This window comes from Lindgomyces ingoldianus, assembly GCF_010093535.1.
Source record: "Lindgomyces ingoldianus strain ATCC 200398 unplaced genomic scaffold BDR25scaffold_36, whole genome shotgun sequence".
Taxonomy (NCBI): Eukaryota; Fungi; Ascomycota; class Dothideomycetes; order Pleosporales; family Lindgomycetaceae; genus Lindgomyces; species Lindgomyces ingoldianus.
This window is the reverse complement of record NW_022985197.1, coordinates 249,335-268,456: the sequence shown is the minus strand read 5'-3', so window position 1 is coordinate 268,456 and position 19,122 is coordinate 249,335. Positions and strand designations below refer to the sequence as shown.

Sequence of the window (19,122 nt, the reverse complement as noted above, 5' to 3'; positions counted from 1 at the left end):
TAGGCTAGTAACGCTAACTGCTAGCACTAGTTAATCTAGTTAGCTAGAGCCCCTAGAAGACAGGAGTTTGCTAGTAACAGTACGCGACAATGCAAGTCGCAGTAGGCAGAATAAGCTATATATACATAAGGCAGCTGCAAACACCACACTATTGCAACCCTAGGCAGCATTAGTAGATGTAGATAAAAATACATTATGTTACTAAAAAAAAGTTCTTAGTTTCTTACTAGTATTTTAAAGTAAGAGGGTGTAATATATAACTAATAAAAAAAAAAGCTGTTTAATGTGTTATAAATTATATTATTAGCCTAAGCATTTTTTTAAAGGCTTTAATTCTTTACTTTGTGCCTTAGTTAGCTTAAAAGTTTGCAGGAGTTTTAAAGCACTTAAAATATCTAAAATATTTAAAGTAAAATTATAGTTTATAGTAATCTAATTAGTAAAAGTTAGCTAAAGTTTTAAAGTATTCTATAATTTAAAAAAGTACTATATGTTATAGGGTCTTTATTAGTCTAGAAGTTTACAGAAGTTTTAGAAGTTAGTAAAAGTAAGAATATAGTAAAGTTGCTGTAGTAAAAGTATAACATATGTAACTTACTAGTAACTAATAAATAGTAATATAAATAACACTATATTATAAGTTTAACTTTAACTATAACATTAACATGCTTTACTTTTAGTCTTTTTTAGAAGCCTTAGGTTTTATAACCTAAAATAAACATTAAGCTATAGCAGTAGCTGCTGCTTTAAGCTATAAAGTAACTTATAGTAAGCGCATTTTCTACTTTTTATAAGCTATTAGTTGCTGTTGCTGTCTTTATAGTAGTTATAGTTAAAAGCATAGGTTGCTAACATTAGTATAGCTGCTATTACTATTGCCTTTACCTTTACCCTTGCCTTTGCCTTTGCCTCCCTCCTACCCTTCTTATCCGCCTCTGCCTCTCTTCTTCTTCTTCTCTACTACTACTACTACCTTTTTTTTTTTTCTTTTTCTTTTTTTTTTTTTTCTCCTTCTCTTCTTTTCTTTTTGCTACTTTTTAATAATAATAATAATAATAATAATAAGGTCTAGTAGCTATTTAGGGACAACCCTCCCTCTTTAGCTACTCCCCTCCTCCCTTCTCCTCCCCCTGCTGTGGTGGTGCCTGCGCCTGTGCCTGGCTTGCAAGGATACTACACCTAGGGTTAACAGGTAAACCCTGTTTACTAGCTATAAGCTTAGGCTAACTAGCTTACTAGTAAACATTATGTTTACTAGAAGAATAGCAAGTAGTAGTTTACTCTAAAGGCTATAAAGTCTACTTTATAAAAAAAGGCAGACACAGTTTACAGTTATGTAGGCTAAATTATAAAAATAAAGTTAGGTAAGTAGTTGCTAAGTAATTAGCAGTGCACTTACTATTAAAAAAAAGGTTAGAAGTGCTAGCATTATTTTAATAACACTAAGTTATAGGTTAAGCATGCTAGATTAACTTGCGCTTATTATTATGCTAACTCTTATAGAGGTAGTTGCATGTTCTTAACCTACTATAGGAAGGACCTACAGGCAAAACTGCCTTTTAGACCTAGGGGGATAGAGTATTATCTCTTAGCACTAAAAAGGCTACCCCCTCCTCTACCTCTTAGGGGTGCTGGCGGCATTGCTGTGTAATAAGTATTAGGTGTTAATAAATAATAACTTTTATGTATATTTTTACTACAGCAGCTTTAAACTATCTCTAGAGTAGCTTTAAGTACTATATAAAAAAAGACACTAAAGTGTTAGAGTTAGGTTAACTTAGTAAAGTGTCTTTTACTATTTAGGTTTTAACTTTATGCTAGCTTTAGCTAGTGTCTTAGAAGGATCTAGGTAATAGGGCTTAGTAAAATAATGTTAATATATAATAACTTTTATATACACTTTTATTATAGCAGCTTTAAACTATCTCTAAAGTAGCTTTAAGTACTGTATAGAAAAGAATGCTAAAGTGTTAGAGTTAGGTTAACTTAGTAAAGTGTTCTTTACTACTTAAGTTTTAACTTTATGCTAGCTTTAGCTAGTATCTTAAAAAAATCTAGGTAATAGGGCTTAGTAAAGTAATGTTAATATATAATAACCTTTATGTACACTTTTATTGCAGCAGCTTTAAACTGTCTCTAGAGTAGCTTTAAGTACTATATAGAAAAAAACACTAGAGTGTTAGGGTTAAATTAACTTAGCAAAGTGTCTTTTACTATCTAGGTTTTAACTTTATGCTAGCTTTAGCTAGTGTCTTAGAAGGATCTAGGTAACAGAGCTTAGTAAGATAATGTTAATATATAATAACTTTTATATACACCTTTATTACAGCAGCTTTAAACTGTCTCTAGAGTAGCTCTAAGTATTATATAAAAAAGGACGCTAAAGTGTTAAAGTTAAGTTAACTTAGTAAAGTATTTCTTACTATCTAGGCTTTAACTTTATACTAGCTTTAGCTAGTGTTTTAGAAGAGCTTTAAAGTAAAGCTTATTAAGACAGCTTATATTTTTAGTAGCTTAAAAATAGTTAGTTTAAGCCTTAGTTTTTTTAAAGTTTAGAGTTTAAACTATACTACTTTAACTACTAGTGTTTAACTAATACTTACATAGCTTCTAGCTTAACTTTTACTTATACTAAAATAGTGTTTAACTTCTATATATATAGTAAATATAGCTTTTACTATAGCAACAGCAACAGGTATTCTAATAGGTATAATAGTAGAAGCAGTAGACATAGTGCTTATAATATTTACTATTACTACTTTACTATTAGACAAGAGGTAGAGCAGCTTGTACGCTAGTATGTCTAATTAGTAATAATCTCCTAAGACTTGTAGATAAGCTTAAAGTAGATAAATATTACACTAGTATACTTATCTTATAATAATAACTTTAGCGCCTATAATATCTTTATTACAGACGCTGCCTTATACTACAGTAACACTACATACTTTACACTTATGCTAGGCAGAAACTTTTATGCTAACACTACCTTATATTTAGGCAGTTATACATGTAATGTATATAATAACTTTAACCTATAAGCTACCTAGTTAATAGAAATAGTTTAATAGACACAGTTTAATAGACATAGTCTAATAGACATAGTTTAATAGACACAGCTTTATAAAAATGCTAGAATAAAAATACTTTAATAAACACACTTTAATAAATACACTTTAATAGACATAGTTTAATAAACACGCTTTAATAAACATAATTTAATAGACATAGTTTAATAGACATAGCTTTATAAAAATGCTAGAATAAAAACACTTTAATAGACATAGTCTAATAGACATAGTTTAATAGACACAGCTTTATAAAAATACTAGAATAAAAACACTTTAATAGACACGCTTTAATAGACATAGTCTAATAGACGCAGTTTAATAGACATAGCTTTATAGAAATACTAGAATAGAAACGCTTTAATAGACACACTTTAATAGACACAGTCTAATAGACACAGTTTAATAGACACAGCTTTATAAAAATGCTAGAATAGAAACGCTTTAATAGACACACTTTAATAGACATAGTTTAATAAACACACTTTAATAAACATAGTTTAATAGACGCAGTTTAATAGACACAGCTTTATAAAAATGCTAGAATTAAAACGCTTTAATAGAAATGCTTTAATAGAAGCGCTTTAAGGAATGCCTATAAATAGGCTTTTTTAATGTTGTATATAACTCTATAATTCTACTGTCTACAAACTCCTACAAACTTGTACAAACTTCTGCAGACTCCTAGAAACTTCTGTAGACTCCTAGAAACTTCTATAGACTCCTAGAAACTTCTGTAGACTTCTAGAAACTTTTGTAGACTCCTAAAAACTTTTAATGTAATTATAAAAGGCTATTAATTATTAGAACTTCTATTAGCTTCTAATCTAATTAGTAGCACTACTAGTAATTGCTAGGTCTATAATTACATTAAACTTATCTCTAACTGCGCGCGCGTACTTAGCAATATTAGCAAACTTAGAATTGTCTGTGGTGTTAGGTTAGGCAGTTAGATATAGAAGGTCTACAGAGCCTTAAAGCTGCACATGCGCGCAGTTAAATTTATTAACCTCTGCCTTAAGCATATCTATCCTAGCAGTGTATATATTAAATAAGTTAAAGAACTTATAGCTTACTAAATTATTTAAGTTTTAAAGCGCTACTAATCTATCTATAATAAGTATTTAAGCTAAGAGGAACATGTTTTAAATAGTAATAGCAGAAGTATAACTACTAGGCATATTCTTACTAAAGACCCTCTCTAACGCTATCTACACCTTCTTTACCTAGACATTACAGAGGCAAGTCTAGTTAAACACTTAATTAATATTATGTGTAAAGTTTTTATAGTTTTTTAAATTAATTTTATAGCTATAGTTAAGATGCTCTAGGCCTAGATTAATTAGCTTAAACATGTTTTCCTGTCTATACTAGTTTATAAGACTAGATGCAAGGATAGCATGCTATAACTCTGCAGTGTTAGCTAGCAAGAGAAGCTAGTAATACTAAAGCATTTTCTAGCTATAATTTATCTACCTAGCGCTAAAGAAAACAATAATAAGAGGATTTATAAAGTGTTATAACATGCTAATATTGCTGTACCTAATAGCATAGTGTACTGCAAGGAAGAGCTTAATCTCCTAGAGCATGCAACACATGGTACAGAACTCAACATTATCTACACTAGCGCTAGAACCCCACACCTGACGCTTAAAGGCAACAGTGCGTATGTTTTTAACTAGCTGTAAGAAATTATTTACTAAAAGATTTTTAATAGCATTCTTTATATAACTAAGGCGCTTTAAGAAGAACTTATTAGTTGTATGTTCTAGAAAAAGGTGTTAGCGTTGCATAGTAGTATAAAACAGTGCAGTAACATAGGACATAAACCCTTAAATAACTAACAGTTCTAGTAGATAGTATTTACTATTGTCTTATGTAAGCTGTGTTTAACACTACATAACAACATCTAACTTAATAGTATAGTGTGCAACCTTATCTACTATAACTAGGCCTTAATGTGTTTAGCTAATAGTTAACAAAAGGTTTATTTACACATAGAACTATGCAGAAACACTAAGCAACTACTGCTTTTTATTATACAGTTAAGTTGCTTAAACCTGTTTACCTTATATTAAGTAGATATTACGCGCTGTAAGCTAATTACTATAGCATAACTAAAAGTAATTATTAAAATTATTACTAGAAATATTAGCAAGGTTGTTAGGCATGTTTAGACTTAATTAATTTAGCTAAATAGTATTATAAACTTTATAAGTTTTACTAATAAACTTTTTTTTATTAAATATAGCACTTAACTAATAATACTTAGTCTTAACTAAGAGTAAGTAGTTTAAAATAGAGAATGCTAGGTATTTAAAAAATGCTCTACTACTAAAGACATGCAATATAGCTTTTAAGTAGAGACGCTTAATTAAATTAGTAATAAGACTTTAGAATATATTATTATTAATACTATCTAGCCTATCTAATCTAGGGCTAAGTATAATGTCCTTAAAACCTAGAAGAACTGCTAGGTTATGCATAGACTAAGTAAGACTAGACTTAGGTAGCTTAGAAGCTAAAATAGCTACAGCGTTTGTTATGCTTTACATAGTAGCTGTATAGCCTGCCTTCTTATAGCGCGTGTAATCTATAAAGTTAATATTATTATACATAAGTACTAGCTTTAGGTTCTTTATAAGAACTTATAATTTATTTTTTTTAGCACTATTAGTTTTTATTAGCCTAAAGGTTTATAAGTAATTTTAAAAGTTTTAAAAGTTCTAAAAGTTTTAAAAGTTTTAAAAGTATTAAAAGTATTAAAAGTATTAAAAGTATTAAAAGTATTAAAAGTACTAAATAGCATATATACTTAAGCTTTTTCTACAACCTTATTTATTAGCTTATTAGTGTAATAATATAAATAATATAACCTAAGTCTACTTAAAACTTTAATTACACAACACTTTGTTTTAGACCTAATAAAATAAGCATCTAGCATAAATGCTAAAGTGTTTAATCTCTTCTTAGCCTAAAAGAAGCACATAATACTAGTAATAGTAAACACGCGCTTTTTAATTACATTAGACTTATTAGCACCTTAGTAGCTTACATATCCCTAGCGTAAATTGCGTAATATGCTTATAATAAAGTTATACTAAGTTAGCGCTTAATTCTAAATAGTTTAACTAGCATTATTAAAGTTAAGTGTTAATATATCTATATTAAAATTAAAATCTTTAAAGTATATCTCTTATACTAGCTAATTTAGCTTTAAAGCGCAATAATTTATTACATCCTCTATATAAAAGACTTTTATTTTAAAAAGTAAGTCTATTAAAGTCTTTAGCATGTGCTGCCTGTTACACGCCTTATAATACTAGTAATGCTAAAAAAGTGTATTATCCTTTTTATTATCTACTTATTCTAGCATAAAGTCTTAAAAGCTTTATTAGACAGTCTGCAACGTGTTTACTATGTACTGCAACTTCTCACGCCACAACATAGGACTACGACGCCGTGTGGAGGCGCCAGAGATCCTGCCTGCCTAGGTAAGGTTGCTAGAGGCACCTATATTATTATTATAGTCTATAGGTTAATCTAGCATAAACATATTTTTATTTTATTTAATTAGAGAGTTACTTGTTAGCTAAAAGAGCCTAGAAGGTAGGCTTAATAATAGGGAAAAGTTGCTAAATAAAGCTATAGTTAGCGCGTCTGCTAGTGCGTCTACTAGTGCGTCTGCTAGCGTGTTAGATAGAGTGCTAGCATTATTTATATTTAATGTATATTATAGAGCAAGACAAGCGCTTTACAGTAATAACAATTTTAAGAATTTTAACATAGTATTAGGAGGTAAAGTACACTGTTAAAGATAGTAACGCTAATAGCTAATAGATAAATTAAGATACACATAAATAACTACTATTTTCTCTTAGACTTTTAGGACAGAATTGCCCCTCTCTTATTTAGTGTGTTTTAATTAGTTTAGAAGTTTCTAGAAGTTCTTAGAAGTTTTAATTAGCTTAGAAGTTTTAGAAGTTCTGTCTATTCCTAAATAAGTTAAGGGCGATTCTGGGTTGAGGGTCTGACTCGTGAGATAAGTCTCTGGCGCCGAGGCTGTTCTCTCAAAGCTTTGAAGAAAGTTACATGGCCAGGGTCGAGCTGAAGCTGCAGTCAATCTGACCTCAAAAGGCTTTTATATCCTAGATGTTTAGATAACCTCGATGTCGAGGGAATAAACTAAGTTAAGCATGATGCTCTCTCTTGTGAGCGAATTCACCGGCTGGTGGATCACTGGCAAGTACAGCCCCGATAAGATAAGGAACTGGGAATGTGCTGACACACCACGGTTACATAAGCTCTTGAATTCGTTAACTAACGTGTTCCACTAGTCACGAAAAACTACTTGAAAATTACGAAATTCTCAACTTAACATCTCAACAACGGAAAAGCAGAAAGGTCTATGATTCTAAGATGAGCATTTTATACCTCTTCTAAAATTTATATTCGAGGCTTAGAGTTTACACTTACACTGTTGTTAAAATATCATGTTTGGGTGCCAAAATAGGGCTAAAATATAGCTAAAACCAAATATCTGCGGAATAATTGTATTATTCTCTTCTATTTATTTACAGTGTGCTCTAGAGGCGCAAAAATGGCTGTATTATAAATCTAGAACTGTTATTTCAAGCGGTTGTTGAGATCTTGAGATACAGTTTTCGTTATTTTTAGTGGGTTTTGGCCTCACTGGCCGGACGACTGGTGGAACACATTACTCAGACTTGGGCTTCAGCTGAAGGTGACCAACTCTAACACAATGTCGCCCCAATTCTCAGAATTCGCACCTAGCCCACCACCTCATCTACTAAGATGATTAGCTTTCCATAATCCCTACTCCTGAACTTTACTCTAGGGGTCAGCTCAGTCCAACCAAGTTCGGATGTCGCTAGCATTCGTTAGTCAAGTATCCTTTCTCAGCCTTGAGATCTAATACGGAACAACTGATGGTCTTATTTCTTTCAGCCACTTGCGTCACCGTAATGACCAGTTTTTAAAGTAATGCTCCCCGAATGCTAAGGGGTAATCCTCAATTTCCTTCGTTGGAGGAAGTCCTAAACACTACGTGAACGGCAACCCTCCTATCCCCATCATGTACCTATTTTGTCACCAGATAGGACCATGGTTCCGGTGATTAGACAAGGAACGTACGATGTCTATGCATCCACATGGAAAAGACAACCGCAGAAGACGTTGGGACAGCTAGCATAGTCACCATGGGGAACAATGACCCTTCATTACACATTAATAACGGTATCTAACCCAGAGCTTGAGGGCTTCAATCACCCTAAGTGACACTCCATGCTGTTCTGGTTTCTCTATGTTTTTTCTACTTATGATCCTACCCTTAGGAACGAATAGCCATTCTTATTTTATCTGCCATACTATTTTATCATATCCCATCTCGAGCGTGCAACTTTTCTAGTATATTCTGTGCGATGTTGGAGCAACGCCAATAGGTCCGCCAAGTAAGCCATCATGATTGCGAGGAATACGAAAACGTGCTTATAAGCACACTGCTGTTAACTCCTTTGCTGAGTTCCACAGATTTCTGTAGCCACAGCTTCATCGCCATGGGTATGGCTATAAAGAAAATGGGAGAGTTGGCAACGAGGGTCAAGAAGGCACGTAGGACTAGAATAACAGCAATTAGCCCCGAACACCTTCCTTCCTCCTCATCTCTACATCCTCTATTAATTATTCTTTTCAGGGCATCTTAGACATGCCAGAGATAAAGAACGGTAAGTCGGTCATCATCGACGACACACATGGTATCGGCCTCGCAACCGCACAGCTCCTTCTTTCCGAACGTGCGGGGGTGATAGTCACTGGCCGTAACCCGGTAAACATCTAGCCCGTGAAACATTCGCTTGGTGGCAAAGCACTTACGCATAAATGCGATATAACATCCACATTAGCTATCTCCACCTTAGCAGAGACAGTTTCCAGCCACTTCGGCCAAGGCCCACAGCTCACTCCCCTCATAACACCCGGCAGGGCTATTATCTTCACAACATCCTTTGCAAACCGTCGCGGCATCCCAGGAATGTTCGTCTATGCTGTAAGCCAAACTGCAATCCACTCGCTGCGAAATTGACGCCTATGAATGTTAGGGTTAATGTGGTGAGTCCCTGATATAATAGGACTCCGACAATGGGGGTGGTGAAAACTTCGAAGGAGGAGTTGGCTGCATTTGAGGTTCAGGGTGCGAAGTTGACGCCCATGAGGAGGATTGGGGAGGCTGCAAGAGCGGTTGTGTTTTTGGGGTATGAGGGGACGTTTTCGACTGGAAGTGAGGTTGTGGTTGACAGGGTTTGGAGGCATCTGAGAAGGTAGAGAGTTGAGGGGAGTTGGTGTAGAAGTAATTGGCAACGGAGAGATACAGTCCTTCGTCCTTGTTTGTAGCCTTGTTTTCCAATTCCATTTGTGTACTCGGAATTTTTCGATACGTGAGGCGCCTTGTGGTTGCTAAAATCATCAGTGTTGGTTGAGCATCCGTTTGTTCACCAGCGCTATGCAACGACGTCTATGAAGACACTGATGACCGACGCGGAATCGTCAAACCAAGTAAAAGGTAGTTCAGATAAAACACTTGGCTGTGTCCTTTACTCAAAAGTTGGGTTTGATTGGTATGCTACTCGCAATTTCCCGCTGTACCGCTCTTCCAAACAGAGAAGCAAAAATACATAGAGGACATCTCTCTCCCTCAGGGAATCGAACCTTTTTTCTACTCGTTAGCTAGATTCAGGAATATGTAATATGGATTCAACCTACCCGGTCTCCCGCGCTTGTAGGCAATCAACAGCCGAGCAATTGTTTGGATGACAAGCGGAAATCATGACCACTAGACCAAGGAAGATGAGGCTGAATATGTGACAGAATAGGGATAATTATTTAGTATATATCAAAGGCTTAGTGTGAATTGACGGTGGTGAGACTTGAAAGTTCGATTCCAAGTGTCGCTCATAGCTTTATTACCGATGGATTGATTGGGTGTGATTCTACAAACGGTATGAGGCGTGAAGAGGTATTTGATTAGGCATTGGTAAGTGAGGTTTACCAAAGGCTTTGCAATCATGCATCATTCAGCATCCCCAGCTGCACCACCTTACGAAACAAACGCTCCAACACCCTGTCAGGAGGGACCTAGAAATCACTTTGGAGCAGTCTCCGCAGTCATGTAATGTACAGCCCAAAAAGCTGAATGACCCAGACCCAAGACGTAGAGGTAGGGGGTATCATTGAGAGGCCAAATTTCAAAAAGAATGAGTGTGCTCGAGATTCAAAGAGTGTGCATGTATCGCCACATTACGACCCGCTAATTCAGATCAAATCCATAGCGGGAGATACAGGACGAGTATCCATATCACGCGCACAAACAATACCAGTGAAGATACTGAGCGTTCTGGGCAAAATCATTCGTGGAGCGATGCCCTCAGCGTGCGCGTGTTGCAGGAAAAGAGTCCAATTCAGGGCGGAAAGGAATTTAGAGTCGTCTTAGTCATCCACGCTAGGCAGAAAAATATCGGCACCCAAGTTCTTCCGAGTAACTCCCTCTTTTCACACCAACAACCATGGACACGCTCGATGGCACAGAATGGGACGTTCTGATCGTAGGGACAGGTCTACCGCAGTCCCTTCTTGCCCTGTAAGTATACTCTGGCTGCACTTAATATCTACGCAAGTCTGACTGACGCAGCACCTGAAGAGCCTTGTCTCGCTCCGGAAAGAAAATCCTCCACATCGATGAGAACGGCTATTATGGAGGTACTGAAGCTGCTTTCAGCTTACAAGAAGCTGAAGAGTGGGAAAAGCATATAGATGAAGGTATGAAGATCGCTCGAAAAGCTTTGCGAAGTGATGCTAACGGGTCAAAAAGATGTATCTGCTGCAGCCTTCTCGAATATCTCCATCACTAAGTCTGAATCGGCCGTGTCGGAAACAACACCCTCGTTGTCTTTTTCAAGAGCGTACAGTTTGGCGTTGAGTCCACAACTCATATATGCTCGTTCGACACTTCTCCAGTACCTGGTATCTTCGAAAGTCTACAGACAACTTGAATTCCTCGCCGTCGGAAGCTGGTGGGTATACTCGGCAGAGTCAGACAACATGGACAATGGCGAGCCTTCAATTTCGTCTGAATCGGGCCCGCGGCATGGTCGGTTGCTCAAGGTGCCCAACGGAAGAGAAGACGTGTTCCAAGACCAAGTCCTCGATTTCAAGGCAAAACGAGCCTTAATGAGGTTCCTGCGGTTCATCACCGAGTACGAAGAGCAGATGGAGATGTGGGAAGATCATCGAACCAAGGCGTTTCCAACGTTTCTCTCAGAGCAGTTCAAGATACCCATCACACTCCATGCTCCGTTGCTCGCACTCACCCTATCCCCCTCAGTTTCAAGTCAGACCACCACAGAGTATGCTCTCCCACGGATAGCGAGGCATCTGCGATCCATTGGATTGTTTGGCGCTGGATTTGGTTCTGTTATTCCCAAGTGGGGCGGCATGTCCGAGATCACCCAGGTAGCCTGTCGTGCCTCTGCGGTTGGGGGTGGAGTCTACGTCCTTGGCAAACGTCTCTCGTGTATCGACGGGCCTACATCCGCTGATAATTCCGAAGAGGAGACTAGCGGCTTCAGGCTTCGCTTGAACGATGGCGAAGCCATATCCGCACAGCATGTCGTCGGCGAATTGTCACGACCTCCAATCTCAAGCGCAACATGTTGCAAATCAATCACCATTGTCTCTTCTCCACTTCCACCACTGTTCCCACCTATTGCAGAAGACGCACCGCCTCCAGCCTGTGCTGTTGTCGTCTTTCCCTCTGGAAGTCTACCCCTAGACGCCGACGAACAAGCCGCTGAGTTGCCGCCAATCTACATATTCATTCACAACAGCGATGCTGGAGAGTGTGCAGCCGGTCAAAGTGAGTCTAGTCTCTAATTATCACTATTTCCCTATTCTTATGATGATTCAACTATGAATACTTATCTACATTGTCTGAACAACATTGACGATAACTATCCTCTGACAACCTGATGTCGACTATATTTCCACCCTTCTAGCTTTGATACCTTCATAGGAACCCGTAGCTAACCGCCATAGGTGTCTTGTATGCTTCAACTACTCTGACAGGAGAAAAGGGCTTTCAACTTCTCAAGAAAGCTGTTCGGGCACTGCTGTTGTCCGTCGATGTAACTCCAGCACCAAATGTACTTTGGACGCTCCAATATGAACAGCACCCGAGACCCTTAATCAGCTTGCTAGCCTTGGACCCCGACGAACGTCCTCTTGATCTACTCACGGATCTTGCCTTTGATGACTCCGTTTTAGATCACGTCAAGGGAATATGGCAGCAAATCATGGGTGATAGTGCTGGCGACTTCTTAGTGTTTGAAGATAGGGAGGCGAATCAAGGTGATGATGATGAGTAATCATGTCTGGGTGGCGATTGCATTGGTGTTAACACAGGTTAGGATCTTGGGCGCATATGGGAAGTTGCTCTAGGGAAGGGGGTTGGGCGGTAGAGCGGTTTTTAATTAATTAATGCCTATACTATTCTAACCATTGTTTAAAGGGTGAATATTTTTTGTTGAGTGTTACCTATAGTCTGAGTTTATCCCCTGTGCTCTATCTTAGAGATGTTGCTGGGGTCTGGTAGCGTTCGCTTGGTTTTTTGTGGCAGATACTGGAACATTCTAAAGTGATAGATCACATGTTTAGTGACCCATATCCCATTCCGGTAACAGGTTAACAGGAATGAACCACCCTCCGCTAATTCCCCTAGTGTTGTGTGTGTGTGGGTTAAAAGCTCTTATTTTTGTACTCCATCTTAGAAATTGTCGAATAAAGCTAGCCAGCGTCCAAAAAGAACTTTAGCGGGAATTGCGGAAGGCTCTAGGTTCTTTTTTCGCTAACGAGGTTCCCGTAATTAATCCCAATTGTATTCCAGCATTGAGATGAGAGGGTACAGCCTTTTTCTTTACTAACCCTCATAGCTGTGAGGGTTCAGTAAAGCTCATCTTCCCATTTTGCGACTCGGCAGTCAAGAGAGCACTGCCATGGACACTATTAATTTGCTCAATAGCTTGGGCATGCTTATTAGGACCTGCCCTTGAAGGGGAGACACACGAACCACAAAATGCAATCCCATCAAGAGAATAGGTTGAAGGATAGCTCTTGTTTCTCCTATCTCCTGTATATCTTGTGTTCGCACTAAAAGTTCTTCTTCCTACATCTCGGTAATGAAGGGAAGGTGCACAAACCACAAAATCCAAAACACTATCGTATTGGCACCTGAAGGGAATGAAATATGTACGTACGCCAGACTGAAGACAGTCTCAAACCAGCCTTGGGTCGGCACCATCCAAATCAGGAGTGTTAAGTCAGCAAAATCGGAAGATGTATACAGAGCTTCTGCACACTAAAACTTATCGCTATATGGGGGATATATGGAGTGATTCGAGGTAAGGAACTTGGGGATAGTAGTGGGCAAATATCTAAGATACAAGCTAGGTATGCTGGGTTCACATGAAGAGAACATATAAGGGCAGTACAAAACCAAAATAGCGCATCCGAGGGAGGAATGGAGGTATAGCTCGGAACAGACGGGGCTGTGGAAACGGCCTGATGTCCAGAACATGGGCGTTAGAAATGTCACACGAAGAAGAAAGAAAAGTTAATAGACCCAAAACCCAGCGAAGAATGCTTCATCCATGTTCTACTAGAGCTTAGTGGAGGCGAATAGGCACTAGTATGGGATTCAAAAGATTTTGGCAGGTCGCATCGTCTAGTGGCCAAATACATCGGGATGTTACCAAGTTCAGTGGTCGAAACTCTCTCAGTGGCATGGTGATAATGCTTACCGGCGAAGAAATCAATAATATGTGGAAAACTAGGACTGGGGCCGTCAGATTCAACAGACAGCAGAACCTCATTCAATTGATAAGCGGATGAAGCAACATTGCAACACCACGAAGCTATGCAGCTAAGGCGAGATGAGAGTTGTAGGAGGAGCGATGACTTTGTGGGAATGAGGCAAACGAATGGGAGGGGGAGGGTTTATACTCGTGTGAGTAGCGGGAGAAATGGTCACGCGATAAGTGGGCGCCGTTATGGCTTTAGAAAAAGGAAGGAGGCTTTCTGGTGCTCGTACTTCTTGCCGTTCAGCTACAACCGGGCAATTGGTTGTTGCTTGGTGCACCTTCTCTCCTTGCAGTGAGGTAGTTATGTATTGGGCTGCTGAGTAATCACCTCAAGGGGAAGTGACGAATGACACCCCCCATTGTGAAGAAGGTACCCCGTCGTGCTTTGCTGCTCAAAAACCGACCCTATCTGATTAAGCAAGAGCCTCAATTGTTATGTGAGTTATGATCCTTCCACGGCATATATGGTACAAAAGAGAATGGCTTCAAAAGGGAACCTCTTCACGTTTCTGAGTGACCATTACTTCGCCTCGCGAACTGTTCGTTGGGGGAGACAGGGAAAGCTGAAGTCCGAGGTATACAAATTGCCCGTATCATCCAAGTTCCTCAAAGATCTCAGTGTCCAAATTGGGGGGTTCACAGCGGTCAATGGCGGATTGGGAATGCGGTGAGCCAACCTTGGCATTCAATACCATCTCTATCTCGAGCCTCACTATAGCTTAGAAGTTGCCAGGATGCAATTGTGAGCTGTTTTCCAAACCTAGTTTGTTCTGTTTCCAGAGCGCACTAGTAAACACACGGAGCAAGTTCCTTCAACGCTATCATAGTTAACTAAGTATATGCTAAAGTGCCGCTCCTTCCGCGTCATCGTGTCTCGCATACGCAGTAAGACTGCATTGCTGCGAACTCGGTGTTGAGGAGAGCCGGCCTAAGACTTGACACACCTGTGGACGGCTACACAATGCAGATATGTCGATCTGAAGCACTGCAGATGAAGTCTATTGGTATGTTCGGCCCGCCACCCGCTCATCGAGCCTCACACAGCCTCCTTCCAATATTCAAAATATCGCTCTCTCGATGTTACACGCGACTCTGTATAAAACTCGGGCTGACGCATCCGCGATCAACGGCAGGGTTGGTCGGACATCGTGAGCGAGTAATCGAGCGATCAACACTGGATATTCTGAGCCTCTTATCCAAGGCTCGTTTGAATAGATGAAGCCGCAACACCATATAGTCCGAGTGCATGCTTTTCAATATACGTGGAATGTGACGTCGGGGTGCGGTTTGACGAGGGCGTGATATGAAAAACGTCACTACATGGGCAGTGATCGACCGTGCGTATACGAGGTAGATTGAATATATTGATGTCATGGATGTTCATCCAGAGAATGCTAGGCTTGAACGCCTTCGGTGATAAAACCGTGGTAGCGAGGTCGCCGCTCTCCAGATTACTTCCATGGTTTTGTTTCACTTGGACATTCAGTTGCTCACAACATCTCGCTTCAAGGAATGCCGAGCGTGAAAGAGGTGCGAGCTCATTGAGGCGCGCCTGGAAGAAAGGTTGGCAGTTAATATATGGATTAATGGAAAGTGCCTCGTGAACCACAGCTGATAATGTTGTAGTCGGCCGACAAGAGATAACAGTAAGTGCTACGCCTACGAGGCTTGATGCGCAATCTGACTGTAATGACGGGCATGAGTGGTGAAGGAGGGTTGGTGCAACTACCTGGTTGTCCCCAGTATCTCTAGCACATTAGTATGCGCATGCGAAAACGTGGTGAGGGTTTTCCACGCTACGCGTTTTGTTATTAACTCTCATGGCTCCTGCTCCATGTCTCTAACGCCTATCAGAGGTCTACGTCGTTTCGACGAAGCCCCCAAATCTTGAGTAGCGCAATACAGTTCTAGATGAACCTGCTTATGTATCTACTGCGCAAATTTCCCCACGAAATCCGCATTATCTTCACGTAAAGTTCTTACTGATGAGTGGGCAGAAGATTCGGTTTACGATAGAGGGTCCTTACCTTTACGAGCTGTCACCCAACCAAAGCCACCAGCCCGGCAGCCAGGTCGTCGTCGAAAACCCCTTTCGCGGTTCATTCTGAAAAAAGGCAAAGCGGCGTGTGCCGTAGCCACTTGGCCCTTGAATTTGGTTCGTCTAGCGTTACCCAGTTTCTACAGTAGCGCCGGAAGAAGTGATAGCTCACACTTCGATCACCAAGGCGCCTTTCTTTCCAGAAGGTCGATTGGAAATTGCGAGTCGAAAGTTAAAAAGCACCGAAGACATATGCCGAAGATGCCACTGGGATAAGATGGGCATAGAGACGGACCGAGAAGCATTCCAGACGTAGCATTTGCTCGCATGAGGAAGATCTAAAACAAACTTGGGGGAGCAGCGGCCTCTCCAAGCGGAAGAAGTGGAGAGCAGAATGCCACGGTCCACTCTTGATGATCGACTGAAGTGATTGACAGACTGCATCTTCCGCAGGTCCGGGACTATTTCCGCACGCTGCTTGGGAACAAAGCAACGGGTTTGACGAAGATCGTGCATGTCGTGGTAGTCATCGATAGATGAGTGTGAGGCAACTCAACCGCAATGCAGCAGTCATTCATAGTAGATGTCTCATGTGGCCAACTGAATGAAGACAGCTTCTGCGGGGAGTGCAGCCGATTCGGATTTGGTCCGTTTAGAGGCGTCCTGCACTTCGCCGCTAAACAGGAATGGTGTCCAACTTATTTCGAATCAAAATTGATGAGTGTGACGACTCCTTGCAGGTGCTCAGATATCCCGCACGTGTTGCAATAGAGAGCTTCTAGCCGAGAGGACTATTCCCTGTATTCCACGGACGCAGATCTTGTGCTTGGGAGGGTACGCGTCGATCCTGACCCCCAAAGCTAGGGTGGACTCGGAGCACTGATTCGAGATAACTGGTGGAAATGTTCCGGCAAAATGGACCAGATTTGAGAGAATCGTACGATTTTGATTGTTTTTCCAGCGACAGTCAAGGACTTGCGTTACCGCGCAGAGCGCCATCAGCACTCACTGCCAATCCGCAGTTGGAAGTGTGATCAAGCTGGCGGTGGAGCCATTCTGCTGGTACCCTCCCGTCCATCCTCCAGGCATTCCTTTCTGCCTTTTGTAGACAAGTGCGTGGAGCTAACCGGCCGTATTATTCAAATACAGTGGTGGTTTTCATACTTGTTATGCCAGACTCTCAGCGCTTTGTGAGAGGCTTCTGCGTTTGGCAAAGGCTGCGGGACGAAACCTAAATTATTGCCTGCCTCCGAATCACCCTCGGCACCTTGCACATCTTCAAGACACGCTGGGGTTTTCAGTGACAAGGGTCAGGATAGCAAGACAACGTGGCCGTTTGGTGGATAGGGACAAAAATCGCGGACAAAACCCCAGGCTGGAGTGAGACGTCTGACACATCAGAGGATCCGGTATACCAATTGACAGGGATAATTCAGATGCGCCGAGCCAGTCCAACATCAGACTTACAGGGGGTGCACATCATGGCTGGAAATCATGATCATCTGAGATTCAGCTGGATCCAGGAGTGGGTAGCATCACTGAAGACTGTACCTGAGCAACCCGCAAAGAGACGAAGTTAGAAAGGTGCGGCTGTAGATTAGGACGTGTGAGAAATGGCCGAGAGAGGATATAACGGCGAGCCGCCAGAAAGCTCATCAAGCTGCACCTTTCTTGGACCCCTGAAACCTTTCGGCGATCGAGGGCTTGAACCGATTGCCGTCCTTCGCCTTGTACCAGGCAACGGAGGCACGTATCGACGGCACATCACTTCGGCGTTGGAACCTAGTCGCTGGGGTTGAAAGTTCTGCGACCAGGCAATAACATCCATCCTTGACTCGAACAGGTTCGGAATGGACAAGTTTGCATTCCGGCTGATCAGAGACTTGGCGCCCATGAACTTGTTCCCAGGAGGTTTTGCGGCCAACCGAGAGCGCCTCTCCGTGTTGGTGGTCAGGACTCGAGATGGATCTACATCAGCCGTTCTCCGAGCCCAAGTTGTGGCGATTTGACAGTCGGAGTATCGACCGAAAACGGCCGCGCAGGGACCAGGGTGTGGCTGTCTGGAGGAGTTCCTCGCTGTCAGTCTGTTTTTGTCGACCGTTTGGCTGTTCAGTTCCTATTGCGGCCAGAGCACGGATTGCTTTTGGCACAATTTTCCAATTCCAACAACATGACCCCTGCTCAATGCGAGAAAGGAGCTACTGCAGAAAGCTTCATTGAGCCTATGACGGCCCAAATTGTCCAGCGGCAGAATCAAGTGAGCCGTTGGTCTCTTGGTCACTCACACAACACAGGATGAGTAACTTTCTTTTGGGTTTATGCCATTGTGTTGAACGTGCAACATCGGTTCAAACTGTTTGTGCAAGCTTAATTCCACATTAAGGTAAAGCTTTGTGCATGTCCCAGGCAAACCGGACGTGTAGAGAGTGGGTGGAAAATGTTTGGGGTATGGCATGACTTCTGTGGAGAACAGTGGAACTGCTGGTGGTGCCTGCAATTTCAGGCTGTCGACCTGAAGCAGAAGAAGGAGCGCGATGATTATTGGCGAGGAAAGGGGTGTAGCAACTCGCAGGGAACAATAGGACAAAATAAAAACAAATATTGAATGAACAAAAAGGGCGATATGAAGCTCCATGAAGCCCCAGGATGCGCCCGAATTGTGACTGTGCGGCTCACCGTGCAGAATAGGGATACGGACTAGCCATGTGTTTCAGGAATTTGCGGACATGGAAGCCTGGGGAGACTGCGATTGCTAACTAATGAACCGTAGCCTTCACGGCCTTGGCGATGTGCCTTTCAATATTCATGCAAGTGTTATGTCTAGAAAAGGCCCTTTTTTTGGCGTCGGTGACCGGGAATGATGGCGAGTGGCGGCGGGTGAAATGTAATGGCTCGATGAGGGAAGAGTTCATGACAAAGGAAGGGCATAATGCCAGCGCTTTCCATCTCGAGCACCGAGAAGATATATTAGGGGCTTTGTTGGCCAGGTTCTGCTTGCTCTCCAGAAGAGCCATGACGGTTCTTAAGCCCGGCCCGACTACAGCCTCATTTTTCCAGGCACTCATTTCCAGAAGTTATGATCCTCGACCGC

General features: G+C 41.0%; 2 protein-coding genes across 2 annotated transcripts; both read left to right on the top strand.

Annotated features, from left to right (window-relative positions):
- Nucleotides 1-6,487: 6,487 nt before the first annotated feature.
- BDR25DRAFT_360058 (uncharacterized protein) lies at nucleotides 6,488-9,168 on the top strand (the record flags this gene model as incomplete). The annotated part of the gene is made up of 17 exons (XM_033696189.1): nucleotides 6,488-6,530; nucleotides 7,111-7,186; nucleotides 7,285-7,362; nucleotides 7,406-7,472; nucleotides 7,595-7,649; nucleotides 7,724-7,812; nucleotides 7,927-7,977; nucleotides 8,037-8,050; nucleotides 8,124-8,165; nucleotides 8,215-8,324; nucleotides 8,364-8,383; nucleotides 8,423-8,481; nucleotides 8,519-8,530; nucleotides 8,561-8,572; nucleotides 8,611-8,686; nucleotides 8,725-8,905; nucleotides 8,954-9,168. The coding sequence occupies 17 exons, from the start codon at nucleotides 6,488-6,490 to the stop codon at nucleotides 9,166-9,168; spliced, it is 1,200 nt and encodes a 399-aa protein (XP_033542731.1).
- A 1,477-nt stretch (nucleotides 9,169-10,645) lies between these two features.
- On the top strand, nucleotides 10,646-12,502 carry BDR25DRAFT_238488 (rab geranylgeranyl transferase escort protein-like protein; the record flags this gene model as incomplete). The annotated part of the gene is made up of 4 exons (XM_033685635.1): nucleotides 10,646-10,719; nucleotides 10,780-10,898; nucleotides 10,951-11,994; nucleotides 12,174-12,502. 4 exons carry the CDS (start codon nucleotides 10,646-10,648, stop codon nucleotides 12,500-12,502), a joined length of 1,566 nt encoding a protein of 521 aa, XP_033542730.1.
- Nucleotides 12,503-19,122: the final 6,620 nt, after the last annotated feature.